Source organism: Melanotaenia boesemani, chromosome 2, assembly GCF_017639745.1.
Source record: "Melanotaenia boesemani isolate fMelBoe1 chromosome 2, fMelBoe1.pri, whole genome shotgun sequence".
NCBI lineage: Eukaryota > Metazoa > Chordata > Actinopteri > Atheriniformes > Melanotaeniidae > Melanotaenia > Melanotaenia boesemani.
The window spans coordinates 13,595,165-13,614,117 of NC_055683.1; the positions used below are offsets into that span (position 1 = coordinate 13,595,165).

Here is an 18,953-nt window from a genome sequence, read left to right on the forward strand (position 1 = left end):
GGGACTCCTGTGGGGGGTACTCCGGGAGTATGGAGTGCTGGACTCGCTTGTAAGAGCTGTCCGGTCCCTGTACGACTAGTGTCAGAGCTTGGTCCGCATTGCCGGTGTCATGCCGAGAACTGCATGTCTGCCGAGATTTGCATGCCCATCGCGTGAACGCGCACCACTAAGCAAGCGTAATCGTGTCGTTTGAAACATTTCACATCTAGAATCGATGTAGCTTTGATTGTTGTTCTTTTATAAGATAATAATGTATTTGAGAGATGTACTTTAGTAATATTTAGAGCTACACCACTGGGTAAAACATTCTTTATTTGCTTCTTTAACTCATTTAAGAAGTGTAACGTTTTTCTGTCCACAGAGTTTTTGGCAGCGGTTCACCTATGTAACTTTAGCCCGTAACTGGTTAAAAAACACGGCAAAATCTTCCACTCAAATGACCCAGACATTATGTTTTTTTTTTTCTTCTTCTTCTTCTTCTTTTGGTTTTTCTTTCATTGTCACATGTTTTGGTTGGTCAAAAATAACAACAAGGGAAATTAATAAAGGTGGAAGTACTGGTTACAGGTTTTATAGGGTTTATATGGCTCCCAATATTTAATGGCTAGTATTTCAATCAATCTGGTTTTATTTATACAACTCTAGTCAAAGTGCTGGACAGAGATAAAAACAGGAAAAAACAAAGTACACTTAACAATTATAAATATCACAACTTTCTCAACTGACACCCCTATCACGCATCAAAGGCTGATCTGACAAAATAGATTTTCAGTCTTTCTTAAACAGGGGCAGGGTTCACATATGTAGGTTACATGTAAGAAACACACACTGATCAGTCATCATAGACTAGTAATAACGTGGGAAACAACATTTCAACCATACCTGTATGTATTTAGGCTCCGGGGGGGGATGCATATTCTGGCAATGCAGATTCAGTGCTTGCCGAGAAATGCATCCCCTGGTTTATTAGGCTACCGTGTAAGTTACATGTAAGAAACACACACTGATCAGTCATATTAGACTAGTTATAATGTGGGAAACACCATTTCAACCATACCTGTATGTATTTAGGCTCCAGGGGGGGATGCATATTCTGGCAATGCAGATTCAGTGCTTGCCGAGAAATGCATCCCCTGGTTTATTAACGTACCAGACATTAGCTACAACACAGTCTTTATCTTCCTAAAATTTGCGATTCCACATCAATGTTGTTAGATGTACAATTAAAATGAGCACAGCTCACATAATCAAAAGAAATTGTTATGACAGGTATTACAGGTCTCATTGAAAATAATACTAAAGAGTCTTTCATGTTTACGTTCCCAAATGTTTAAGTTTTTTATTGCAGACAGAACCAAAACAAATCTGGAGGTGACAGGTTTTATGTTAAATTTACATAAACGAATAAAATAGAAGTAAAAGAAATCCAGTCAAAATTTTAAAGAAAGCAAGGTAATCATGGAAGGCTCAGTTGCAATTCTCTGAGAAAAGAAAAACCTCCAAAATAAATGTTCATTTTTTTTGGGGTGGAAAGCTTTTTACAGACAGAAAGCACAAATGTACTCCACCTCCAGTGCTGGATTTTTGACACAGCCATGGTGGTACCACCTATCACAGCTGTCACAGGCAATCTGCAAATTTGAAAGACATTTGTGAATGTCAACATTCCCTTCCCATAATTCTTTACTTTCACTATGAGGATTACTTCCACTACACAATTAGAAAGCTAAATTCTTTAACCTTTAATGACACACTAACCCGTTAGAAAAATGTCTAATAATAACAGCAGACCCTCACCTATGGTCATGAGCTGTGGGTAATGACCGAAAGAACGAGATCTCGAATACAAGCGGCCGAAATGAGTTTTCTCCGCAGGGTGGCCGGGCTCTCCCTTAGAGATAGGGTGAGAAGCTCGGTGATCCGGGAGGGGCTCAGAGTAGAGCCGCTGCTCCTCCACATCGAGAGGAGCCAGATGAGGTGGCTCGGGCATCTGGTTAGGATGCCTCCTGGACGCCTCCCTGGTGAGGTGTTCCGGGCACGTCTCACCGGGAAGAGGCCCTGGGGCAGACCCAGGACACGCTGGATGGACTACATCTCTCGGCTGGCCTGGGAACTCTTTGGGATCCCTCCGGATGAGCTGGTGAATGTGGCCGGTGAGAGAGAAGTCTGGGTTTCCCTGCTTAGGCAGCTGCCCCCACGACCCGACTAAGGATAAGCAGAAGAAAAAAATGGATGGGTTTGGTCTTGAGATGCTAATCTGATTCAGTAAAAGGTCCAAATTAAACAATGAGGTTCTAAGTTAAAAGCCAGTTCATTGTTTTCGTTTGTTTTTAAAGGTTTTTTACTCCTAAGACTCCAATTCTTTAACAAAAAACTTGAGTTTTATTTATTATTTTCTTGTTGTTGCTGTTTAAGAGGACTAAAACGTATGTCACCACAACTACAGTAAGTGAAATACAGAATGTGTTAAGGTTCAATTTGATGGGTAAAATATGGTTAGCAAACATAAGCAATAAATTCTACATACCAGTTTTAAAAATATAAATGTCTGTATTATTCACAGTTACGTGTGACAGAGATTTGTGATTTCATGCATTTGTTTTTATATCACAATCAGCACAGTAACAGGCCTGTTGTTCACAGTGGTTGCTGGAGAAAATACTGTACGGTAAAGTTTATTTCACAAATATAAATCTCATTTTAAAACAGCTACTCATGCCTACGCTGGTTTATGCTAGATCAAGCATGATCCAGTACCACACACAACGTCTTTAAGGTGAGAATAAAGTATAATGTATATTCTCGTGGTAACGAATATACTATATGGAATTAAATAAAAGTCTGATTCTGATTTTTCACTCATTTTCTATCATTTCTATCTTTCATTTTTCTATTCACTTTCTATGCGAAAGGCAGGGTACACGCTGGACAGGTTGCCAGTTCATCGCAGACAAACAACCATTCACGCTCACGCTCCTAGGGAGAATTTTAAACAACCAATTTAACTAACATGCATGTCTTTGGGTGGAAGCTGGAGTACTCTCAAAAAAACCACACATACACGAGGAGAACATGCAAACTCCTGACAGAAAGGCCCCTGTTTGAACCCCCTCCCCAGCTGAGCTTCAAACCAGTGACCTTCTTGCTCTGATGCCCCCACTGTGCACCCCAAATTCTGATCTGTGATCACATATAGGACTGTTTTAAGTGGTGTCAAATTCTGGTTTTAAACACAACCCAAATGCAAAATTGTTACTAAAAGAAAAATACAGATTTACTTCCAAAGCAGAATAGGAAGAAGCAGGAAACTGGGCTGAAAATGGAACAGGTGCTAACCGGGAACCATGAGCAGCAAACTGAAGACAAGAAAGAGTAACAGGAAAAGAAGATCAATAGCTCTGCTGGTGTAAACAGAGTAGGGTGCATTAGCAGTGAGAGTAAAAACTATGATCGCTAGTGAGCTGTGACTCACTGTCTGAGTTACTCACACCACAAAACAAAAGCATTCCCGGCTCTGTCTCCATTCTCCATCCATTAGAGAAAAATAAACTCGTTCTTGTGGGTCATTCCTGTTAAAGACAGTTTTAAATGTAGTTGATTCATGTGTGACACTGAAACATAAATCACAGTTTATCCCCCGACCATTTACCACCTGACCCTACTTCTAAGTTTATAAACACCTTACCCATGCAAATACATACTTTTATACTTTAGCCTAAACCTGATTTTATCTCACACTACTGGTTATATTTACAGAGGGAATTACTGCTCAGCAATTTTATTGCTTTTGTTGAATTTTAAGTGCAATATCAATAGTTTATTGTTATTATTATTATTATTGTTATTAAAATGGAGGGATAGGGCTAATTGTTGCGTTGTTCCCTCTAGATCTGAAGTATGGGTTGTTTCTCTTTAATGAAATACCTGACATGGTTCACTGAAAGAATATTTCTCTTTTCTTGTTGCAGATGTTAGACCAGAATCCAGCAGAGAAGTCAGCCGTTGTGTCTTGACAAAAAAAGTAAAGTCAGACAGCACACTCTGGTGGCAGAAAACAACATAAACAAGAGGATTTATTAAAATGAAACATAAAGATGGTTGATCTTCTTAAATTTATTTTATCCCATTATAAATTATGAAATTTAATACTGTAGCTTCTTTATTCAGACCAGTTCTAAGGTGTGAAGGGTGGGCATGTAAAATGGCTGAGATGCCAGCTGGTTGATCAACTGCTCAGCAAGTCATCCATATCCAAACACTTAGAAGACATTCAGGCATTGAGGATACGGAGCGATTTTCCTTCAAATGCATCTTTAGGTGGGCAACAGCAGATTAATACTGCATAATTTTCCATACATTTTCTGGGACAAACTAGAAACATGCAAGTGGGCCAGTCCAGTACCTATGCCCTCTTCATTCTCAGTCATTCCTTTGTAAAGTATTTTTAATTATACTGTAGTTAGACATAATATATAGGCTTCATGCAGATACTAACTTAAAATTTTTACAAACTTGTTTAAATGTCTCTGTTAAACCAGCTAATTAGATTAATCTATTTCTGCAGATGATTCCAAGGAGAAGCAGTAACATAATTAAACATCATTTTCCCTAGTTCAGTACAAAGTTTAGGGATGGCTAATAGGAATACATCTTGTTAGTGAAGATAGTAACTTCCTGTACATTCTTGAGAAATGTAGGTCAGGATGTAGGGACGATGAAGACCAATAGTATATGAAAACATACCAATGCTTGAGACTCTGAAGAACAAATTAGATCATCCAACCTCATCATGTAATGTAAAATCAGGAGAAGAGGTTTTTAAGGTTTTTAATGAACCTCGGTGCTTTATAGCAGACAGTATTAAAGAATGCATGGACTACATCTTCATAACTCAGCACATAGAACGCTGTAAGGACAAATCTCTTTGTGAAAGAAATGTGTTTATTTGGATATTGATGACTAATGCAGCATGTACGAGACAGATACCCACCCTTGTGAAATCTGACAGAAATGTAGTGTAAACTGACCTTGACTTGGGAAAACTTCACGTCCAGCAAAAGTGAATGTAGCGCATAATGTGCTCATGTTAGGTTACATGCTAGGTGCACAAAACACGACAAAAGGTGGAAGGTGTATCTACTGCATTAGAATAAAAATAAACATGGTTAAGTTAAATTAAGTTGGACTTGTGTGCATTATGTTTAATGATATGGAATCTTATTAAATGTTGCCCTATGATGCATGACATTGCTGGTGTAATTAAAATCTGGAAGCTACAGAGTAAGAAGTGCTTGTGGTAACTGCAGCCAGTTGAAAAGACACAACTGTAATCAGCAGCACATCTGATGATCACACTCAGAGCCCTGGATATACTGAATATATCCAAGGCTCTGATCACACTTAATCTGTGTTCCCATGCCAACACGGTTTATCAGGAATTTTTTTCTTTGTTTTGTTTCCTACATTATTACATTATCGTAACAACTAGAAAATATTTGTCTGTTCAGACAGTTTCTATCTCATGAAGAGGATGTAAATGTCATAATACCACCAGATATACAGCTGAAAACTGCTGTTTTTCCTGCTACCGATTATGTATCGCAAGACAGCAGGTTATCAGAATCATACTGTCTAGTATAGTTCTTAGTTTCTACAGCGTCCCCCGCTCTGACACCACAGAGTCCAGCGCCACTCCAACAACATAACCGGCCTTGGGGATTATTTCATTGGGTCTTTTGGTGTCTACCTTCAGTCTGCTGCCCCAGCCCACACGAGCATATTTTACCACAGACTCATTAAATACCCTGAGGATCGTCCAGCAGATGTTGAAGGACCTCAGATAATAGAGGCAGCTCTGGCCTTCCTGTAGATAGCATTAAAATACAGGATTATCCTAAATAAACAGTGGTTGATGAAAAAACACCTGTGACGAGTTACTTTTTGAAATTTTGCTTCATTCATGTGACATAACCACTTTAGTTGTAATATATAGTTAATTACTTTCTAGATGTTTTTATTTTCTTCCGGTTTAATACAATTGCCATGTTTACATCTGCCAAACTTTTCCCAGTCTGTGTCTCAACTGGCCCCCTATCTAAAATTTTATAGACCCGCCCCTGGATGTATTTTTTCTCGGGTTATTTAAAATTTTATTCCACATAGTTTTATTTTAGGCTGCATATACACTAAGCAGAGCCAGGACCTGCCTGCAGGGGACGCAAGTCTACACACGGACCATCTGATAAGTGTAGGCTGCTTTCCCTTTAAAGCCTGACGCAGCTCAACTGGTGCCCCACTTTGTGGCGTGAGGCAGCGGCGGTCTGCGGCGGGGAGCGGGGCTTGTTGTCGCATACGGGGACGTCGGTGCTTCGCTGGGGCCGCCCCAGCTCGCCGCTCTCACCATGGAGTTTTTACTGGGGAATCCGTTCAGCACGACGGTGGGACAGCGCATCGGTGAGCTCTTCTCCAGTTTCCAATTGTTACATCGGAGCCGTGAAAGCCAAACAGCTTCTTCATCCTCACTCATCTTCGCTCAGACGTTACGTCTGCAACGGCATCCATCTCTCCGGAGCATCTTTTCATTTAGATGCTGTTAGGAGATTTTCTATCACGAAATATGCGTTTATAGTGTGTAAACATAGCAAAAGAAAAATTAACTTAACCCTCTGAGGCTGACAGAGGGACAACGGCTTTAGGTTTGATTGACATGTCCTTTAGACAATGATTGGCGGAGGCGGAGGGAGGCGGCGGAGGTGATTGGTTGTGGTTGTGTCCATTTTAACCTGCATAGAGGTGGGTGGGACATTCACTGGTCGACATCCCCCTGACCCAAATGTGATGGAGATACGTTTGGCTGCGGCCGTTTATAGCACAATGTGCTCTCATTGACTGATGGGAAATGGGGCTTAGTCTTTAACAGAAGTAGAGCGGTAGATTTTAATTAGAAGGCACAGCAGGTTGTTACATAATATGCAGACTTTAGTCATTTACAAGACTGTAATAAAGCAGTAATTAATGCATAATTTTTAACTCCTCAAACATGATTGAAATATTTAGTTCCACGAAAGCCTTAAATATCAATACTGACTTTCTAATCTTACACCTGCTTATATGCATGTAAATGGTGCATGTATTCTGTAAACAGGCTTTTTAGAAACATGCTGAAATACTGGACCCTATTTAGTTCACATCTGCCTTGGATATTTTCTAATTGTAACTTGCATTTACATTTAGTCATTTAAGCAAAGTTTTACAGCTGAGGAGCAAAATTTAAGCTTGGGTACAGTTAGAACTTTATTTAAATTTATTTGAATAACAGAGTAGCAGATACAGGTAGAACAGATAGAGGAGAGGAGTTGTTCTTGAAAGAAATCAGACTTTATAGATGTTTTTTTTTAAGTAAAAAGGGCACCCCTGCACTCACATTCCTGAGAGGAGCAGAGTGGTCAGGAAAGAAGCAAAGAAATTTATAAATGATTTTAATAACTGGATGCAGCGCTTACAATCACTCTGTAGGCAAGTATTAGTACTGATGGAGTGATGTGTTGTTGTTTTTTTTGCTGACCAAACACCAGATGCACCACCATGTTCTGACCCATCTGTAAGGGTTTCACTGTGCATGCTGGTTTGATTTGCTAGAACAGCAAGTTTAAACAAGTAGTTTAAGAAATACCCATACCAGCATAATTTAAGATGCATATTGTTATTGTTTTGGATGGCCAATAATGTCAGAGAGACAGGTCAAGGTCTGCAGAATTAAACGTGGCGTCATCTGGTGTGAACGGCAGGTACAGTCATTTATATGCAGAACAGTGATATGAAAAGCAGTTCTAGCAGGTGAACAGATTCAGGGAGATGGTTTATATATATGCAAAAACAATTCAACATTTACAAATAATTATTTAGTGTGCTCAAGTAGAATTTTCAGGTACCTGCATTTCACTTTGTACCCCTTATACTGCCAAAAGAGGCTATTTCATTTAGTTTGATGTATTCAGTGTGACCTATTTATTATATTTTATATCATCATTTGTATCAAATTACCAAATGGACGAGGGAAACTTGAATAAAACGTCCATTAAGAGAGACCCAGTAAGCAGTGGCTCTGATGGGAGTGCAGCCAACAGCACTGTAGAGGGAAAATTGAGAGCTGCAGCAAGTTATTTCTCATGCATGTTGTTGAAGGTGTTGGCTGTACGAACAATTCTAGACAAACATGTTGAGTCAGTCGTTGTTTTTCTTAGCAGTCAGCAACAGCTGCTGGCAATGGCAGTTTCAGAGCTTATTATACTCAATGTGCTTAACATAAAGATTAGACATGAAAAAACAAGCAATATGCAGCACATTCAGATATATTTTTTATACGTAGATAAGCTCCTGCACATATACATATCTATAGAATTATACATAGACAGATAAATGTACTGTACATGTACATTGTGTGTATATATATATATATATATATGTCATTATTATTTATTGTCACACACATACTTAATTTGTGTAAATAACGACAATACTATTATAGGTGTATTAAGGGATTGTGTATAAACCTTATGTATGTCTAACATGTACAGCAATAATAGCAACATCCATAGCCTGTACAGGAAAATGCAAACACAACAACACCTTGGAATGTTTTAGATTTAGCTTTGACTGTAGCCATAGTCCAGCAGGCCGCTTTGCTCCAGAGAGATGGACCACAGTAACTGAAAGCACTCTCTGCAGACGTGGATCTAATTCTGAGAACAACTACAGTATAAGACCTTCACCTGATGACCTGAGAGACCTGATCGGGTTATAGGCTGTAAGCGAGTCAGAGATGTACTGAGGGGCCAAACCATTAAGTGCTTTATGGACTAGTAAGAGGATTTTAAAGGTGGTTCTATGCTGAGCTGGAGCCCATGAAGTGACTTCAGTAATGGAGTAAAATATTCAGATCAATTCTAAATGTGTTAAAGTCACTCTAATGATCACTTGAGTAATCCTGCAAATAAAGTGATACAGTTGTTTAATCTGCTTGGTCAGCAGAGATCAAATTGAGATGAACATTTCTATCTTTTAATATATATTTTTAATATAATATAATATTTAGGTAATGTCAATGATGCAGTTAAGGATTTTTCAAACAGAAGTCAGATCAGAGAAAAAAAAAGAAGTTAAACCATCTTTGTTCTGATGAATGGCTGGATACTATGATTCTTTATAACAGTGCCAAGCAAGAGCTAGTAAAGCTCATAAGAGAAATAAAAGGCAAGGCAAGTTTTTAAGTAGCTATAACACATTTCATGTACAAGACTATTCAAAGTGCTTCACATTAAAATATTAAAAGCATTACAGATGGTGCAAAGAAAGAATTAAACAGTAGTAAAAGGCACAAAAATCACAATAAAATCATAAATTAAAATAAAATTATTAAAAGCAAGATAAGTTCAAAGTTACACTGCAGATTTAATGCATAAGCGCACAAGAAAAGACATGTTTTTAACCTGGATTTAAAAATGGTGAAAGTTTAGTCTGTGGCAGTTTGTTCCACTTGGCAGCATAACAGCTAAATGTAACAAGCACTGACAATGGATTTGATCTTCCTCAGAATATGCTATCACTGGCTAGTACTGGGTTGGACCCTGTTTTTCCTTCAGAACTTCCTTAATTCTTGGTGTTATAGATGGAACCAGGTGTTAGAAACATTCCTCAGAGGTTTTGCTCCATATTGACATGACAGCATCACACAGTTGCTGCAGGTTTGTCGGCTGCATCCATGATGAAAATCTCACGTTCCACTACATCCCAAAGCTGCTCTACTGGATTGAGATCTGGTGACTGTGAAGGTCGTTGGAGTACCGTGAACTCATTGTCATGTTCTAGAAAGCAGGTGAAGATGATTTGAACTTTGTGACATGGTGCATTATCCTGCTGGAAGTAGCATCAGAAGATGCTCCACTGTGGTCATAAAGGGATGGACATGGTTAGCAACAATACTCAGATAGACTGTGGTGGTTAAACCAGGCCACGTTGGTACTCAGTGGCCCACATTTACATAACACTACCATCACCAACCTGGGCTGTAGATTGATTGAATTGAACAGTTTCCTGTTCGTAGCTGTGACACCCGGTGTGGTTTTCTGCTGCTGTAGCCCATCTGCTTCAAGGCTAGATTTAGAACGTGTTCATAGATGGTATTCAGCATATCTTAGTTTAGGGATTACAGATAGATATTAGCTCAAAGAGCTACAATCTGGTACAAAGCTTTTTTTCCTCCTTGATTAATGCTGCTTTACATACTCTCTTAAATAAATTAGATTAACTAAGCTTAGTTTTAACCAGTGGCTATTTGAGTTCCTGTTGCCTTTCTATTATCTCCAACCAGTCAACCCATTCTCACACCTCCTGACAACAAAACTATTTCATCCAGACAACTGCTGCTCACTAGATATTTTCTCTTCTTCAGACTATTCTCTGTAAACCCTACAGATGGCGGTGTGTGAAATCCCCAGTAGATCAGAAGTTTCTAAAATACTCAGACCAGCCTGTCTGGCATTATCACATGGTTTACATATAACATGATTTTGAAAATGTGTAAACTGTATAAGTAACTTCAGGTACTTGCAAATGTGTATTCAATTAGCAATGTATGTATCTATTAAGCCTCATTTCCACCAGCAGGTCCGGTTAAATCCTGATCTCTGTTGCGGTTTCACAGCCAACCATAACTTTACCTGGTAGACGATGGATCAGCCAGATAGATTAAGATACGTCAGCTGTATAGTAACATGGTGTCATAGCGGTGCAACGTCTTTCTTAAATTATAACAAAGAAGAAAGTTGCAGAAACAAAGGACAAGAACTGCAAACATACAGCAATTTGTGTTCTTTCTTCTTGTTTCGTGGCTTTAAACAAAAAATACACCGTGTATTTCAACACGGGGCTGTTGCTGCTTTGTTCTGATTGTCAAATCGTACAGGAAGTGATGACGCATTCAAGTAACTCCACCCTTCTGGGTTGGATTGGTAAGATTGGGACCCCAATGGAGGGTTCCCAAAAAGTGGGACAGTTCAGGTCAGATATTCTGGTACCCTTCCCAGTCGTTGTCTGTGGAAACTCCAAAAAAATACCGAACCAAACCAAACTGTATCCACTGGTGTAAACGGGGCTTTATAATGTAGAGGTGATGAACTATTGTAGCATAGAAAGCATCCTTCCTACTTTGAACAACCATAGAAGTGAATAACGCTATAATTCTATTAAAAGGCTGTTGACCCAGCTTTCCACCAAGACTTAAACACAGCATGTATTTGTGGAGATGTTCCGAGTCTAAATGTGTGGTCCGATTCTCAAAACTCCACACGCACATGCAAGCTGATCCGTGTGCAAATGTAATTTCAAATGTATTTTCATCTGTGAACATCAGGCCATCAGGCCATGACTGAACACGTATTTAACAATTTGTAGGCACATCAAACATGAACAGCCATGGGGAAGTCACGGGGAACATGAACATGAAAATGATCACATCTGGGAGGTTGAGGGTAAAAGATCTGCAAGAAAAAAATGAATGCTTGTGCAGTTTGTAACATATGTGGAAAGTTATCTTATGTGTGTCCAAATAGCTTGATATTTGTGTGTGGATTTCAACGTGCATTTGCTAGGACCCATAGTTACCACAAAGGGATTTACACATTTATAAACAACATAATGCATATTTGTAACTATTTTCTCTCCGTGTTACAGTTTCTGTAGGTTTACAGGTGTTGCAGCCAATTTAACCTTAAGAAATTAAATTAAATTGTTAACGTACGGCTGAAGTATCTGTGGGCTGTAGATGCATGTTAGCTTCATGTTTTCATGTCATATCTGTCCTTACTTTCTTTTCAGAGTGTGCAACCAGCTCCAGTTTACCATCTGAAGACTGGGAACTCAACATGGAAATCTGTGACCTGATCAACAGCTCAGAGGAAGGGTGTGTGTGTCTTTGTTTTATCTGTCAGCATCAGAAATGAGTCAATCCCCTCTGGAGGTGACATGCCTTTGACTGTTGCAAACACTCCGATTACAGGCCCAAAGATGCACTCAGAGCCATAAAGAAGCGGATTGTCGCGAACAAGAATTTCAAGGAGGTCATGTTGGCCCTGACTGTGAGTGTTGAGCCTTGTAAAATCTGTATATCTAATCTGTGAAACCGTCTCCATGACTCTGTTCGTCTCTATTTGGGTGCAGGTTCTGGAGACCTGTGTGAAGAATTGCGGCTACAGATTTCACATCCTGGTGACGGCGCGGGACTTCATCGAGGGGGTTCTGGTGAGGACCATCATCCCGCGGAACAACCCTCCACTAGTGGTCCACGACAGAGTGCTCAGCATTATACAGGTGAGGTGTGGTTGCATGCCATTTCCAGTTGCGGAGTTACCTCATTGCCTCAGAGTCAGTCAGTAATTTGTGCTTTTCCCTTTTCAAGGCGTGGGCTGATGCATTCCGCAGCTCGCCCGACCTGACAGGCGTGGTGTCAGTGTATGAGGATCTGCGGAGGAAAGGGCTGGAGTTCCCCTTGACTGAACTCGATGGTTACACACCAGCTCAAGCCACGAAAAAGGTCCAGAAAGGGTCGAGTGCACGTTGTTTTCCTGCCAACGCTCTGGCCCCGCCTCTTATCTTTGGTCTTTCTGTGCTTTTGCCTGTCAGACTCAGCCTGGGAATGGCCCTGCTGTTACTACTTTGCCTGCTGTGTGTTTGTCTTCCAAACCTCCTCTCATCCCACCTCAGACCTCTGAGCTTAAACTGGCCCTTGATGGAACCAGTGCCCTCACTCCCAGCCAGGTGATGGAGCCACAACAAGGACATTTGATCACCAGTCTTTCTCTTTTTGCTGTTTAAAAAAAAATACCTCACTGTTGCTTTCTCAGCTCTTTTTAACCGTAACCCCTCTCAGTATTTACTTTCTCCAAGGAGACATTATCACTGTGTTTATTCAGTAATAAACGTTGTTATTCCAGGTGAAAAAGCTGAAGACGGAGCTGGGAGTGGTGCGGAGCAACCTGAGCATGATGTCCGACATGATGAGCCAGCTTGATCCGGTCACAGTAAAGCAAGCGGACATGGAGCTGTTGGAGGTAAAAAAAAAGAAAGAAGAAAAGACCTTTTTTCTCGAGAATATTTTTATTAAAAATTCCCAAGTAAGTAAATAATACAATGTTGACAGAGAAATTTGTCAAGTATACAAACAGTTCAAATCAAAAACAGTAATCCTGTAGCGGAAAAATAAATAAAAAAATAATAATAATTGAAAAAAAAAAAACATCTCACCCCACCCCATCCACCCATCATTACTGAGCCAATCTTGTACATGAAGGAGTTAATAAAGTAATCATATATACTTCATTCCTTGAGCTATATAAGCAGCTGGAAGTCAGGTTTTAATCTAGGGAAACCCAAAATAATACATATGTCCATATATTTACACATATATCTAATAGCATATGGACCCACACCCCGACCACAAAGCAACAAACAAGGGGCCGATTTTTTTGCTTGGCATTGCTGATATAAAGACAAAATAAAATATAATTAAGGGGTCCAAATCCTAACTAGTTTGGTAGTTATGAAAGTAATCCAGAAATGGTTCCCATACATTTTTAAACATTTCTTTGGCACTGCAAATTGAATAATGTATTTTTTTCTAAGTCTAGACTAGACATGATATCTCTCATCCACTGAGTATGTGTGGGCGGGGCAGCTTCACACCACTTCATCAGTATTGCGCAACTGGCCAAAAGGGAGGCGAAAGACATAATTCGGCGTTCAGATAAAGTCAGGCGCATCAAGATCATCTGAAGTACCGAAAAGGGCAATCAGAGGGTTGGGTTCCATGTCTACACCAACAATTAAGCATAAAGTTCGGAAGACTTCCCTCCAGTATTTCTCCAAGCTAGGACATGTCCAGAACATGTGAATAATGTAGCCTCCTCTCTTTCACATTTGTCACAGAGGGGATCAACATCTGGGTAGAAATGGACCAGTTTTGATTCTGATATATGGGTCCTGTGTACGACTTTGAACAGGTTTGTCGGGCACAAAGAGAAGTTGAATTGAGCTATTTAAAAATAGTTTTACATGTGTCCTCAGATTTAAATCCTGCTCCCATGCCCGTTTAATGTTATAAAGTGGGGCCTGTCTTATACCTAGCAGTTTATTGTAAACAGAAAAGACATTTTTATCTAAATAAACTTGTGTTTTAAGGCAAAAATTTGAATTTATTTTTTTTTTTTTTTTTGCTTTATTGTTGCAGGAATTCATGATTTCCTTCCTGTCATGTTGTGTAACGCTGCATTACCCTTAACTGATCTAGTACTGTTTACGTTTTGTGTTGCATCTGCCCCACCAATCCCCTCCCCACCCACACATTCTTTGTCTCATTGTATCATTAGCAGTTATACACAGTATGTAAGGAAATGCAAGACAGGATAGTAAAGATTGTCCCCAGACTCAGTGAAGAGAAGCTGATTGAGGAGTTACTGGCTGCTAATGATGAAATGAACACCGCCTTCACTCGCTACCACAGGTAACTCCATCATCATCGTTCCTTTGACTCAAAGTGTTTCATTGCTACTTGCTTCTCCTCTTATTTTAATCATTTCTTCTGTTGCATACAGGTTTGAAAGACGAATAACAAACGGTCAAAACTCAGAGCAGAAGGTAAAAAACACATTTTTTGTCCGTTTGAGTTTGCAGCTCAGAAGTCAAAACTGTGTGGAATGAAACATTTTCATTTCTTTTCTTTCAGAGCCAAACGTACGTCAACCTGGCAGACTTCGAGTCTGTCAGCCAATCAGGCTTCACATCAGTGAAAAGTGACAGCTCCCTCAGCCTATCAAAAGCTGACAGTTTGTCCAGTCAGATGGCTAAACTTAGTGAGTTTGGATTATGTGTTTTATCACAGCTACTTTTCAGAAAAGTTGGGATAATGTGTAAAATAAAATAAAAAAAAGCATTGAATAATGTTTGAAAATGATGAAAACCTTTGCTTAGTTAAAATTATATTAGAATAACACATCAAATATTAAAAGTGAGAAATTGTATTTATTTACATTCTCTTTTAATTCTGTCCTATTCAGCATCATCAAGCCTGACACAGAATTTAATCTGCCATAAGTTTTCTGTACTTTTGTGCAGTTTTATATTTCATAAAGCTGCAAATGTTTTCATTGGGTGACAGATCTGGATTGCAAGCAGAACAGTTCAGGACCCCGACTCTATACTTAGTTACCCATGATGCTGTGAATCACTACAGAATATAACTCAGCCTCGTCTTTCTAAAGTAAAGATCTTCCCTGCAACCAATGTCATCTAAATGGCAGCGTATGTTGCTCCAAAACTCGTACACACCTAAAGAATGTGCACTTATGTACACCAGTGCTGTTGCAGATGCTGTTTTTTTTAGCTGTGCACCAATAAAAAAGCAGGATGATTCCTTTCCTCTTTAGCCTTAAAGGCATCATACTTTATCCCAGACAGTTTATCCCAATACTTCATTCCTCCTTGAATGAACCCAAAGAAGGCAGCAGCATTTCTGGACCATGAACATCATCCAGATTAAATGTGTCCTGAGATAAAATGTACAAAGAACCTTCTCGCAGGAATTAAGAATCTCCAATTAACCTAATGTTGCTAGTGTCCTACATTATTTACTTAATCTTGTAGTTAATACTCTACATACTGTTTGCATTTCTGTGTACTGAAAATCTGCTGCTTGTTCTTTTCACAGGTACGAGTGAATCAGATGATGCGTTACCACAGAAGATGAACCCATCAACTCATCAGAGACTGAGGTGCAGAAAGACTAAAAAATCAAACAAAAACTAAACATTTCAGATCCTGAAGACAGAAACACTTTATGCAGACTTTATCCAGCTATAGCTGCACTAGTGGGAAGTGCAAAAAATTGTAACTGGAAATGTTTTGGAGCATCTCACTCATTGTGGAAAGAACTAGATTTTTCATTTACAAAATAAATTGATATAATTAATTTGTTTTATTCTGATAAAATCATGTCTCAAGACTATTATTTCTCAAGAATTAATCTTTATTTTAAATTTCTTAACTCATTCCTTCTTATTCCTTTTACATATTGGACCCAACATTTAGTTTTGTGTTAACATTTAAGCAAACAGATTGCTCGGTTGTTAACCAGCCTATAAATCTTGTGTTTCAGTGATAAGAATGGCGTTGCAGTGGACGGTCTGGCTCGAGTTCAGGAAGGCAGTTTACTAAACACTGGACTGGTGAGTCTGGATGCCGTGCATCTCTGGATTTACACAGTTTGACAGCTTTAGTCACAAGATTTTCTGAATTTGTTTCCGTCTGTCATGTGATCTTTGAGACCACAAGGAAACTTTAAAGGTGGAAAATGCACAAAATCCCCAAGAATAACTGTTAATGAAGTGCATTTGTTGCCTTTTACTCGGTAATTCTTTCCTCTTAAATGAACTTTCCATCTGTGTACAAAGGATGACAGTCCAGCCTCCACCCGCAGCTCTTCACCAAAGTTAGATTGGATGATTAAAAGGGGAATGGTGGGTCTCTGTCCAGAAATCAGTGTGTCCCACCCTCCAGCATCCTGTGTCTCTTGGTTTTTTTTTTTCTTGTCATAAGATTGCAGTTTTCCCGTGCTGTGGTTTTGGATTGCTTTTGTCTAAATCACTCTTTTTGAGTTTGGTAGTTCAGGGTTTGCATGCGAGTTTTGGTGTCTAAGAGCATGATAGTCTTTGGTTTGCATTGTCTCAAAATGTTATTTTGTTTCTTTATGCTTTATTTACGAATGTGGTTGTTCCTTGGTGTCTTTGGGGGGTTGGTAGCATGGTGCTTTATCAATGGCTCGTATTTGACTTCACTGATCAACCTGCTGCTCTGCCTTCTCTCTTAGATTCCCATCAACCAGTCCAACGTAATGGATGATATAGAGAAATGGCTTTCGTTGGATGACGAGGTTGGTAACTGGATTACTGTATTTTCTCAAATACTTATTGCTCATTTTTCAGTATACAACTCTTGCCCAAATCATGATATTACAACTCTTGAAGGATGTTCATGCAGCTATTCATTCAAAACACAGATATTCTGGCTTTGTGAAGCATACTGAAAAAGAGATTGCATCTCTTTTTCAGATGAAATAGATCAGTAATGAGTAATGCATTTCTTTAAGACATACACATGTTCATGTTCACAGTCAGCTGTGGATAAAATTTGGAGCAAGTACAAACAAAATAGGAAGGTTGTTAAAGGGAAACATACAGGCAGACCAAGGAAGATGTCAAAAGGATCACAACAGAAAATTCAAAGCAATATGCCTGAAAATAGAAACAGCACAACAAAAGAAATGCGCTGATATTTGGTGCATTTGACAAAGAGATGATGTCACAACATATAAAGATGAAGAAAACAAAAAAAATCCAGTCGTTGTTGATACATGTGAAGGACTGTGGGAGATAATGGCCATTAAGTCCACTTTTAGAGGTGGATGCTGAAACTTTAACATGTTTCTCTTTTTATCAATTGAAATGAGGAAGATTTATTTTTGGGGGATGACAACGTAGCGCAACACAAAGCAAAGAGAATATTTTATTGTCACTATAAGAACACCAGCAAACGACACTCAGCAGTAAGAAGTGGTTTAGCAGCTTCTTCCAGCAGTGAGTAAAAGTATGAAAAAAGGCATATACATGATGAAAAACTCTACAACTAAGAATCTAAAGTAAAGGAACTGACATTTAAGTAGAATATGTAAAGAGACTAAGACTATAACATTACTACAGACAGAGTAAGCGCTCATTCTTAAATTAGATTTATAGTCTGATTAAACATTCATAAATATGTGGATAAATATACAGTATGTCAACCCAAACTGTGTGTTTATTTTATATATTTATACAGTATGATGACTTTGAGGAGTCGGATGGTGTTACCAGTGAAGGTGAGGATCTTTACGCTTAATTTTCTGTCATCCAAATATTAAGTTAATGGGAATATTGAATAGAAAAGATCATTACTACTGAATGATCCTACTATATGTGAAGCTTTGGATTGTTTTTATCAGTTCATGTGTAATGTTAGAAATCTCTGCAACTGACCAGCAGGTGGCATTATAGGCATTATGTAACCTTCACCAACTTCTCCAAAAATAAACTTATGCAATGATTTTCAGCTTTGTTCCCGGACATAATAAGTTACCTCTCTGACTGACAAAGTAAATCTCATTTGCCTCTCTCTGCAGAGTTTGACAGATTTTTGGCAGAAAGAGCAAAAGCAGCAGATCGCCTGCCATCACTACGAGCATCCTCACAAGAGGCCGACTTCTCCAGTTCTTAAGCTGCACAGAGACCCTGACAGACTAACATTACTCATGAAATTAGAATTTCTTGTCGCTGAATGGCTATATAGCACATATTATGTTGGAAAATTCATTCCATATTTGGGGACAGACTTCAGGCATGTATGTGTACCCTGCTCTTTACTAGGGAGCAAACGTGGTTTTTACTGATGGTATGTGACAAGTACAAACGTTTTTACTCTACATTGTCGTGAGGGTTCGTATGTGAGCAAACATTTGCACATTTTATATGGTTATGTTACTGCTGTTGAAGGAAATTTGTTATTGTTACATAAAAAACACTTTGCAACCAGGATTATGTACTATATTGCTGTTAAATATAAAAATCTATATATACTGTATATATATTAAATATATATATATTGGTACTAACAGGGGTAAAAGAAAAAGCCACAATAGGAAGAAGCCCAGTTGTAACATACTGTGATAGTTTCACATCAATATTGTCCGATGTGGAAGAAGCCACTTTTTTTTTTTTTACTTCCGACTTTTCCCTATGAAGATGTTTACTTGAAGTTTTAACAAAGTCTTAACAGACTGTTGTCATAATATTAAACTAAAGTTGTTGACATCT

General features: G+C 38.8%; 1 protein-coding gene across 4 annotated transcripts; it reads left to right on the forward strand.

The window, feature by feature from the left end:
* The first annotated feature begins 6,275 nt into the window (after window positions 1-6,275).
* Window positions 6,276-18,950, forward strand: tom1 (target of myb1 membrane trafficking protein). 4 transcript variants are annotated; one of them, XM_041974790.1, is made up of 16 exons: window positions 6,276-6,453; window positions 11,875-11,959; window positions 12,056-12,134; window positions 12,217-12,366; window positions 12,455-12,589; window positions 12,679-12,813; window positions 12,990-13,106; window positions 14,424-14,554; window positions 14,646-14,688; window positions 14,777-14,903; window positions 15,758-15,821; window positions 16,205-16,274; window positions 16,500-16,565; window positions 16,916-16,978; window positions 17,923-17,962; window positions 18,263-18,950. In XM_041974790.1, the coding sequence occupies exons 1-16, from the start codon at window positions 6,402-6,404 to the stop codon at window positions 18,355-18,357; spliced, it is 1,452 nt and encodes a 483-aa protein (XP_041830724.1). In that variant the 5' UTR covers window positions 6,276-6,401; the 3' UTR covers window positions 18,358-18,950. The 4 variants fall into 4 exon arrangements, with proteins under 4 accessions (XP_041830724.1, XP_041830740.1, XP_041830714.1 ...); XM_041974780.1 differs by having other exon boundaries at window positions 6,277-6,453; window positions 14,421-14,554; XM_041974806.1 differs by lacking the exon at window positions 12,679-12,813 and having other exon boundaries at window positions 14,421-14,554.
* Window positions 18,951-18,953: the final 3 nt, after the last annotated feature.

Excerpts from the sequence above, each read along its gene's own strand:
- tom1 (XM_041974780.1), top strand. The coding sequence starts at position 6,402 with ATGGAGTTTTTACTGGGGAATCCGTTCAGCACGACGGTGGGACAGCGC. Across the intron at positions 6,454-11,874 it reads GACGGTGGGACAGCGCATCG|AGTGTGCAACCAGCTCCAGT; the intron begins GTGAGCTCTTCT and ends CTTTCTTTTCAG. Across the intron at positions 12,135-12,216 it reads AGGTCATGTTGGCCCTGACT|GTTCTGGAGACCTGTGTGAA; the intron begins GTGAGTGTTGAG and ends ATTTGGGTGCAG.